This window comes from Corvus cornix, chromosome 3, assembly GCF_000738735.6.
Source record: "Corvus cornix cornix isolate S_Up_H32 chromosome 3, ASM73873v5, whole genome shotgun sequence".
NCBI lineage: Eukaryota > Metazoa > Chordata > Aves > Passeriformes > Corvidae > Corvus > Corvus cornix.
The window spans coordinates 83,628,742-83,639,307 of record NC_047056.1 but is presented as its reverse complement, the minus strand read 5'-3'; the positions used below and the strand labels follow the sequence as shown (position 1 = coordinate 83,639,307).

General features: G+C 36.9%; 1 protein-coding gene across 6 annotated transcripts in view; it reads right to left on the bottom strand.

Annotated features, from left to right (window-relative positions):
• Window positions 1-883: 883 nt before the first annotated feature.
• COL12A1 (collagen type XII alpha 1 chain) overlaps window positions 884-10,566 on the bottom strand; it is a 101,254-nt gene continuing 91,571 nt past the window's right edge. For 3 of the 6 annotated variants that reach the window (XM_039568519.1, XM_039568521.1, XM_039568525.1), the window contains 6 exons: window positions 8,613-8,648; window positions 8,437-8,503; window positions 6,676-6,864; window positions 5,570-5,638; window positions 4,361-4,531; window positions 885-1,965 (listed from right to left, as the gene is read on the bottom strand). In XM_039568519.1, coding sequence (XP_039424453.1) covers window positions 1,784-1,965; window positions 4,361-4,531; window positions 5,570-5,638; window positions 6,676-6,864; window positions 8,437-8,503; window positions 8,613-8,648 — 714 coding nt within the window. In that variant the 3' untranslated portion in view covers window positions 885-1,783. Of the gene's footprint in view, window positions 3,216-3,980; window positions 3,987-4,360; window positions 4,532-5,569; window positions 5,639-6,675; window positions 6,865-8,436; window positions 8,504-8,612; window positions 8,649-10,566 lie in introns of all 6 variants that reach the window. The other 3 variants (XM_039568522.1, XM_039568520.1, XM_039568524.1) reach the window with 3 other exon arrangements.

The window sequence follows — 10,566 nt, the reverse complement described above, 5'->3', positions numbered from 1 at the left end:
CATTTGTGAACACTAAAATTTGCCATGCAGCTTCCAGTGCAGAGTACAATTCAGTGATCAGGAAGCCAGCCTGAACATCTAGCTTCACTTCTGTGACAGATGTCTTGCATGATCTTAAGAAACAGAGCTCCAGATTTCCCAGTTATGTCAAAAGGCTTTGCTCCAGGTCCTATGGCAAAAGCCATTTCTACTTATAAGGTAGACAATTAAGAGACCGTGGATAAGAAGGACCACCACCAGTCCACTCTCTCCTCCTCAATTAGCAAGTAACTCTTCTGGCCCACTCTTGTTCTTTCCCCAGTCACTCTTATCACCCTCTGTAGGTAAAGCTCCATCTCAGCCATCAGTGTGATCAGAGCTTGTGTGAACACAGATACCTCCTAAGCAGGGAGGAGCCAGTTCACAAATAGTCCCAGAAGGATGGAACTCAGCAAACACCACACCCCCACTTCCTCAGGCAAGCTATTTGCTAATGTCAGCGCTGCCACAATGCTCACAGCACACCAGGAATTAGAGGTTATGTAGCTTTAGGCACTCTCTGCAGTGCAAGTAGTTCCTCAGGTGGAAAGTCTCTCTTCACCTGCAGCAGCCATCCACCAGAAATCTCCCAAAAGACAGCAATTAATCCTCACAGTTGATCTCATTTTCTTTACCAAATGCCTTGCAGACTGAATTTCTTAAAAGTTATTCATACCTCAGACAGAGGAGGCATCTCCTGCTTTCATCCACCCACCTCTAGCCACCACAGCCCAAATACCTATTAGACTACTCCCATTCTAATTAATTTTTGATACCTGGCATTTTCAGATGATTGACTAAATAACACTAATACAACACAAATATATTAGTCCCACAATGCCTTTCAAAAAAATGAATAGACACACAAATTTTCAGTAGTTTTATTGAAAAATGCCTCTTTCATTTCAGAAATAAATAATATAAGGCAGTGAAATTCACAATTTGCAGTTAAAATATAAAAGCAGCAATTCTATATCCATAGTCTTGCAAACAATTTCCAACTGCTTTCGGTAACTAAGAAACATTGTATTCTGAAAAAAAAATCCATACTAAATATACAACATAAACATGCAATTCCATCTCTGCAGGATTGACTGCAATTTGGCATAAATGTAACTGTGTCTACAAACAAGGAGATTTCAGGCATTATTAAACTGTATCCAGTTGATACAATGATTTCAGCTACTTAATGTTTGTGGTGTTTAGAGGAGATGTATAAGAGCAGTATATGCTCTGCAGATTGTAACTTAGAAGAAAATTACAGTGATACTGGAAGGAGAGGGAAATTTTTGTTTCTTTTTAACTAGATATTGCAGACCTGTGATCTGACTGAACTGAAAACATGCATTTGAAAAAGAAGAAAAATGTAGAGCTAAAGCAGAAAGTCCTTAGAAAATTTGCAACAGCTCTGTGGTTATTTTTGTTTTGTTTTGTTTTCTGGTTTTTTTTAATGTATTTGTTTTTACATTATTTAAATGAAAAGGCAGCACTGGGATAACTGAATGCACACCTTAATCTGTATGCAACCACTATAAGCAACAGTATTTTACAAGCATTTCCAGAGCAACATGAAGTGTTTGGATACACACATTGCTATCCCCACATAAGCAGGATACAAAACAGGGGTGCGTCTGATATGAAAAGACCAGAAAGCCATATTGCAAAAGGCAATATTGCGCTCTCCCTGTGTGTATCTGCAAATGCAAGCACAGCAAAAAACAAAAAAACCACCAACCAAAACAAACCAAACCAAGATACAGATCTTTTACGGTTTTGTTTTTGCACTTCTTGACAGTGATCTTTTCCAGCGCATGTGCTCAGGGTATTCTGGTGAATGCATTTCAACTCCATAGTCCTCATACTCGTCCTCTCTCCTTTCTGACTCCATAGGTACTATAAAGGGTTCACCTTCAGGCTGATAGGGTCCACTTTCAGGCACGTATGGTTCTGGTTGAAAATAGTTGTCCGATTGAACATAATAGTTATCGCATGTCTTTGAATCCACATATGCAATGAAAGTTAGTCTGTCTACATAATGTTAGTTCAACCTTATTTTCATATAATAAATATATAAATAATTAGTTCACTGGGGGTGTTTCTCAGTTTTGCTCACGAATGCTTTTTTGGCAGTAAAATAACAAAAGGTTTAAAATTCATCTTGAAAGGCTTTGTATTTATAATACACAAAACAGTGCAGAAAGAGTCATAAATTAGGCAAGGGACAAATCATGGTAAAACTATTTAAAAAAACCCAAACAAAACCAAAGCAAATCAAATAAAATTACTATTTTACAGCTACTTCAGTAAATCTAAGCATTGGGCTTTATTTTAAACTGCATAATTAATAGAAGACATGGAGCAGGTAAAATGAAGAGATGGGTCTGGTATATACTAATTTTCTCTGAGAATGGGAAAGTAAGTGTAGACATAACTATCACCAGCGGCAATATACAGTACATGTCACTTTCTCGTGCTGTTCCTCGTAACAAACCGAGTTACAGCTGGTGCTTCAGGAACACCAAAAACTACAGCAAAACAGAAGAAAAATAATTATAAAACTTTGGTATTTATAACTGCAGTTACAGGTCCAACAAGATTACACATAAAAAAAAGGTATATGCCCCAATTCAGACATGTTGGTAACAAGCAACAGACAGGTAGGTTTCATAAGTTGTCAAAGATGTTATTCTGGCATATAGCAAGCAGCAGCAGGCTTTTATGCAAAAGTATCACGTAGAGTTGTTAACAGATTTTAGTGGATACAGTCCCATACAAATCATTTACAAGCCACAATTAGTTTACTATTTACATAAGTTATTTCTCATTTTCCATGTTAAATCTTTCTCTCTTCTAATGGCATTACCTTTGCTGGTTAGTAGTTTTACAAGCCTCCTTCACCACTGAGGTTTTTGGTGGTCTAGGTATTTTTTAAAAAAGAAAGACTGTCTATTTTATTATTGAAATGCAATAGGCTTAATGAATTGATATCACTGTCCTTTATCTCATTCACGAGTTGTGTTAGTAAAAGTATCTCCCCGTTCTATGAGGTCAACATGGTTCAAGAACCATATCCGTGGTGAAATATCCATACGGACTCATTTTCTAATAAGCACGTGCGCAAACATCTCAGAAACAGGATTTTCATGTATTCAAACTGTAAGCAGCACTGGCGACTTAGAAAATGTGTTAGCCGAAACCTGAAACAGGTCAAAGATGATGTTAGTCTTTTAAAAAGTCCATCTGATGTGCAAAAACATACTTTCATCCAACTAAATACATAACAGTTAAGTCTTAGGCATATATTTATATATGTATACATAGCTGCTTACTAGAAAAAACACTGCTGAATCACAGGTACAATTTTCTTTATTTTTCATTTAAATAATAAATTTTTGTGAGATCTGCACAACCACCTGGCTCTTTAACCAGTATCAATGAGTCTGCAAGTGTGTACATATATATATATATTCTTTTCTTTTTGTTTTCATGGATACATGCACAATTACACTAACAGCAAACCATATCCAATAGTAGTATCACATACACTGATTTTGAGATCTGGCAAGGCATACATATTAATTTGTTAACAATACTGTGGTCCTGCAGGATCCCCATGTTAAAATATATTAGAATCTTTCCAGTCAAAAATTGGTGGTCACTATGACCCTTCCTGTTTTGGTTGCAGAAGCAGCCTACTGTTTTGAGCTACATCACAAAGCGGAAGGCTTAAATGACTCAGGGCTAATCAGACTCCACGGTGGTTAACTTGGTAGATATTGTAGGACAGTGGTGCTTTTTAGTTGTCTGCACTGTTATCATTAAATAGATTTCCTTTGTGGAAAATTTTTATTTCAGGAATCAATTTTGTAAAAATAATTCTGACATGGCTCTAAAAGAGACACATGGACACTGCCAACCACAGCATTCCTTTAATTTTTCAAGAGAAACATGGAGAATTCAACCTTGTTCTGAAGACGATTGGAAGGGGTGGTGATAGAGGGGGAAAAAAGAAGAGAAGAAATTGGTCACTTAAATCCTATGAGCAACATTACCAGCTAGTAACCATCTACATTAAAAAAAAAAAAACAAGACTACAATATTTAGTCACTACTTCCTATTTAAAATAAACCATGCATAACATCAAGTAATCCTACACCAAAGTCTTAATGGCTGCTCATATAACTGCACATCACAATGAGGCAAGCCTGCTCACGGCAACCATCTCCTCCCGACAGTAAGTTCAGATTAGCAGGACTGTCTCATGTAAAGCAGCTCAATATGAACAGCCACATCTGTGACGGCTATTTAAGGCAAGGTTAAGGTTAAGTTGTTCCTAACCTACCTGGGAATCCTTGGCCATTGTAAGGGATGCTAGCACACTGGGATGAATCACAATATCCTGGTGGCCCTGGGGGACCCCGAATACCCGCATTTCCAGGACGGCCTGGTGGCCCTGGTGGTCCTCGTGATCCTGTGGAGCCTGGTGGACCAGTTCTAGATTCTCCTTGTGGACCTAATTTTAGAATTGAGAGGTTGGGAGGTTGTTTTCTTTAAGAGCCATCTTGATAAAACAGCTAACTATACTTCTGTCTAGACTACACAGCCTAGGCTGTCTTTGGTGAGAAAGCACTCGCACTTTGTTGCTGTATGGGGGTCAACAGAAAGAAAAACAAAAGAAATCTAGAAATGTGACTCATCATGAGTTGCTTCTCTGTGTGTGGCTTATTTAAGTATTTATTCTTAGAAACTAATTTAGTAAGGTTTGAGCCAAGTAAAGAAACATCAATGAATTCTCTGGTTAATTTCCCGTTTGTGTAAGACATGATGATCTCAAGGGAAACTACTAGATTAGACAAGCACACTGGATTTCAATTAAAATATAGGAGTACATCCATTATACTGCCCAGTAGCCCCAGGATAGATGAGGTAATGTTTGTTTTGGAACCAGTCTTATTATGGTTAGCAGAAAAGTACAGCTTCAAGTAACTGAGGCTACAATTTGCTGCAAGCTTATTATGGTTCTGTAATGAAAAACCATTTTAGCCTAGTAAACTACAAGCAGAAACAAGTGATGCAGCTGATTTATGCCAAGGCATAAAGAGAATTTCATGATACAAAACCCAAAACTAATAGCCAAATCATCTGTCTCTATCATCTGGTAACTCTGCATGTGGGAGTATTTTGTAGTCCAGCAAGTAAAAAAAAAAACAAAACAAGGTACTACAAAAGAATCATCTGATAAGACTTATGAAAAATATCTGTCAAATATTTGGACAATGTATTTTCATGAAACACATTTTCACATTAACAAGCATGCCAGATGACTAAATTAAAAGATAAATACCTATTAGCCACATCCAAAAGTCTTTCTAAATTGCTATTTTTATTGGGGTTTCCTACAAATTTATTAGAGTAAATGCTAATACATGCCAAAAACATGAAGTGGACAGAGTAAAGGGTGCTCATTCACCATATCTAGCCTCGTTCTCTATGAAGAAATGTTTGCTTTTCTCCTACTTTTCTGTAATCTGATTAAACAAAAAATATTTACCAGGTGGTCCTGGCAAACCTCGTGGTCCTTGGGATCCACTCCCTCTTTCACCTTTCTCTCCAGGGATTCCTACAGAATAATAAAAAGGCAATGACAATCAAAGAAAGGAAACCACATCAACAAATATTTCTTCACACTCTCTCACTAACATTAATATTTACTTCCCATTATTTAATGCAACAAGAGTGGTTAAAATTTATGTTCTACAGATGTTCAAATGTGAATTTGGGAAAATAATTTGGATATAAATATAGTAAACTAAAAATAAAATAGGATGCAGAGGTTACAATATGAATAAATTTTCTCAAACATAGAAAAGTTTTGAGATACTGAGAACACCACAGAACCCTATTATTTTAAACTAAAAATGAGAAGATATTTCAATCTTTAATACTTCTGCCATAAAGGAGGTGTTACACTTTCTTAGGAACAGTTATAATGAAAAAAGTTTAGGAAATTCTCCTGAATTCCTTGATTTATTCCTAGCCTTTTTTAACAAGTATATAAAGTATAAGCAAAAAACCACAGCACTGAGCCTATGCTATAGTAGAGTAGTTCAAATAAGCAAAGGACACAACATAGGACACTACAGACACCCCATGTGATTGCAGTGATCCAAGATAGCCATAAAGTAGGTTTACGCATATGGTCATATTCAGTTCAGTTGCTTCCCTCCCTCAGAATATTGTAAAGAGCTAAGGATGTTGATCTAATTCTTTAAACTCCTACATTTTATATGTGCTAATGACTCATTTTCTCTCTTAATCAGTGTTCTATTTTGCAAAGAGTTGTGTTACTCCAAACAGCCTTTCAAGATGCAGCTGTTTGGTGCCAGAAGAATTCTGAGAATATTTTCCTGGGATATTATGTGGAAGCCTCAGACAGCAGCCAAAATGTTACACCAATTTGTATTTCATGAAACCTGAGCAAGAGAGAGAAAGGAAAGCACTGATCTAGTTAACCTTGTCTTTCAGATCACCAGTGTCCCTCAGGCAATCCCAATGGCCTAGCAGGGCTTCCTAGTCTGACATGGTAAAGGGAGCAGACTGCTCCTCTGGAAGCCCCTGCACTATGTCCACAGTACAGCTGCCTTGGAATTTATTCACCTCTTTCACCAGGTGGTCCTTGGACCCCAGGAGGTCCTGGGAATCCTGGTCTTCCTCCAGGTCCAGGCTCTCCTCTTGTCCCAGCAGCTCCTGGGGGGCCAGGTGGACCTGGTGGACCTGGCTGGTTACGGTTTGAATAATAATCATTCGGGATTTGATTCAGCATTTGATTGAACCGGCTCATTTGACCTTCAAAAGAAAATAAAAATGTGAAATGAGTGCAAATCTTTTATCAGAGTGGGAAGGAATAAAATATTATTTCTCTTAATTAAATCCTATTGTTCCCATTCAATAAATTAGTACAGATGAATTAGAAAGACTTAAGATGAACATCTGATAAGAAGGCTGAACATAAATGGAGGAGGGAGGAAGTCAGGGAGGAAAGATAAGGGAGATTCTGGAAGCCAATGACATTTAAAAAATTTATCATCGAACTATTAAAATCAAAAAAGAGGCTTTTTTTTTTTCAATACTCTTACTCTCAGAGTTCTATTTAGAGGTTGCTTTTACTCTGAAGAACAGAAAGGACTTGCTCCACTTCTAAAACTGTAGTATCACATTTCTACATACTTTCAGAGCTCTGCAGCTACCACAGGCAATATAAATTATTCATGTGTGGAGCTAGCAGCACAGTCAATGAAGTCATTTTCTTAAGCCTGTAGGATGCACAGGCTTGTACCTATATACCTTCTGCATATGGGAAAATTTCATTTCCAAAAAAAGGATGTGTGAAAGAAAAGAAACACCATTTTGAAACTATGCAGGAAGGAATGGAGAGACACACCTGATTAGTATAATGTGTATAATCCTAGCATAACACTGAAGAGATCAGCTGAACATGAAAAAAATAAGGTGGCGATGCTCAAAGAGATATTAAAATATCTTGGGTATGATATCCTTATTTGTAAGCCTAATGTGTTCACGAATGTAACTTTCCTTCTTCTGTGATGACTAACTAATAGACATGTTTTTATAAGCAACCATCACAGACATTTTAAGGGACATACTCTCCTCCTCCCTGTGCACAAGCACTCTTAATGATAGAACAGGTATATCTGTTTTCCTCAGTCAGCACTTGCCCTTATAATAGATACAATATTAAAACAAATTTGCCTCTGTCTTTCTTGGCAGGTCTACTGATAGCATAAGCACTGCTACAGGGTCAGAGAGAAAGCCTCTATAGAGAACAACTTCATGGGCTGCAGAGCTGCACTATGTGGCAGTAGAGGACTGAAATTCAATTCAAAGTCCATCTCCAAATAAATATTGTTTTTACTTGCGTAGCACCACTGATTCTGTGCACAGTATTTACCCATCACTCATCTGTCTTTCCCCGCTGGCAAGGTATCTGCAGTGAGCATCCTTTTTCTCACTGATTCCCTTCTCTTGAAGATAAGACATGTTTAATGAGAAAATATATACTGATTTTATTGCAAAGATGAAGTCATTTTGGACCAAAATGACAAAGGGAACATCACTAGAATGTTAGACTTGAATATGTATTTCCAAAGGTCACAGATTAGTTCCAACTCAGTTTATTCTGTTATTCTGTTATTCTGTGATTATCTAGCCTCTGGATCTGGCAAAAACTTGCTGCTACATTTTTTCCACCAAATCATTTGCATTGGATAGCTATCAGATTGGTTAAGCTCTCACCATGCTCTGTGGCCAGTGTCTGTCACTTCAAATTTCAACCATTGTTGTCTCTTTTTAACAAAGTAGTAAATTAGTATGGGAAACAAAGCAAGCAACACTGTTTACCATTTATCAGCTGTTCACAAACTTGTCTTGCAACTGCTCGCATCATGTTTTGAGAAGCAATATCACCCTAAATAATCAAATGCAAAACAAGTGTTTTATTAGCAAGTGTTTGTACTTTTAAAGACACAGTGTTTAACTTAAAAATAATTATAAAAACTGATTTTAAACAGACTTACTCTGTCACCTTTTTCTCCCTTCATTCCAGGTGCACCCTAAAATAAAATAAGTAAAAATTAAGCAATTGAAGGATTATGTTGTTTCACCCCAACTATAGGTTTGAAACGTGCAATTCTATAAAAAAAATTTTACTCCTTCAAGAAGAAAGACCTGGTTCTCCTTGAACTTTTCATTTCAGAGATGCTAAAACAGGTGTCAGAAAAGAGTGGAGAAACAATGATCTTTTGTCTGTCATAAAACACACTAACAGATGCAGAAGCAAAAGATCTGAAGGAAAAATTCAAACAAGGACCAAAAAATGGATGTATTCTGACACTTGGATCACACTGTCAATTTCAAAGTTGAATTTCTAGCATCACATTTCTCTAAATGGTCAATGGTGTTGTATGAGTTATATATGACTTTAATTTTAAGTCTTAAGACAACTTATCCTTAAAGAAGGTAAGTTAGGAAGAATAACACGTGTCAAGGTAGGGTAGTCCTCATGAACCCATGTGAAAGAGATTCTGCATTAAGTGAAATAGAGTTATGCAGAGATGACACATAACATGGAGAGAGATGGCATTAAGTGCTTATTCTATTTATAATGACAGCTTCCCTCTTAATTCTCAACCATTTCTAGTCTTAGAAAGGTCTCATAGAAGTTTTATTTTCAGCTCCTTACAATTACCAACATTTGCCAACTTTTCTCTAACAGCACTTTCCATTTGCCTTTGAATAGTTTAGTGGTTGCGGGGTTTTCAGTTTTCAAGAGTACTATGCAAGAAGCAAACCAGAAGGACTGATTCTAATTTTTATATATGTATGTGCATATCTAAAACACCAGGAATAATGAGGGGGCTAGCATGAGTTTATATAGATTTTCATTTCTAGCCTAAATTACTATTTGAACGTAAAGCATATTTCAAAGGTGAAAGACCAGTTTGCTCATCTGCTGCTCTGCATGGCTCTCCACATAGTTACACACACATCCTGAGTGTTACTGCTTTTTACACTGTAGTATTTCTTTAAGGAATCTATTTATCACCATTAACAAAGCAAAGGCCAAGTGTGGGCTGCAGCTGTTTCTCATAACATTCCTACAGTACCCGCAATTAATTTCAACAACACGAGACACTAGATCATTCCACTGAGGTCACAGCAGACACCTCTCAAGTGTGGTGACACTGTTTCATAGACTTCTACTGAGGGTTTGGGCAGACAAATGCCCTTGGGGTATGTCAGGGTGCAAACTCGGTGTACTCTCTGAGCTTCTCTGCTGCAGTTGCACACACCTACCCCATGACATGCCACAGAAAATATGAGACAGTTCATCCATCACTGAGTTAAGCAGTTGTCATACGGTACATTTGCATCATGAATAACAGATCATTCTTGCAAAATTAATTGTACATATTCAAATGAAAGATTTAGAATGGTGACACCATAAATGTGCCATTGGAATAAATTATGCCACCAATGAGGCAGCTGCTAATAAGTACAAAATATACCCATGAAGCTGATGAATATTCTTTCCCTTCTGTCCTTTCATCTTTAATCTATATTTTTCTTACTCTGTGAAGTCCACAGGGAAATGTCTGGTTTTTAGTTTTAGCTTATTACAGCTACATGCTGAAACAGACTATGGACTTGTAAATGCCATAACATAAATAAATGGTAACAACCAAAACCATCAGGAAAATAAGGCATTTCTGTCTGTCATTCTCCAATAATTAACGTTGTGGTAGATGATGATGTACTGAAGCTCTAAAAGATACCTGATTCCCAAATAAACAGACATTAGCGTCTCATTCATAAACTATTACATGTACATGAAATATCCATTGAACTGAACCATAGGTTTTTTACTTGCACTAGTCTATAACATGAAAATCTGGGGTGAAAAATGGTTAAAAACTATTCATGCTTCTCTTTCTGTTTGAAACTTGACAATTTTTCTATTTTCTGCAAGCA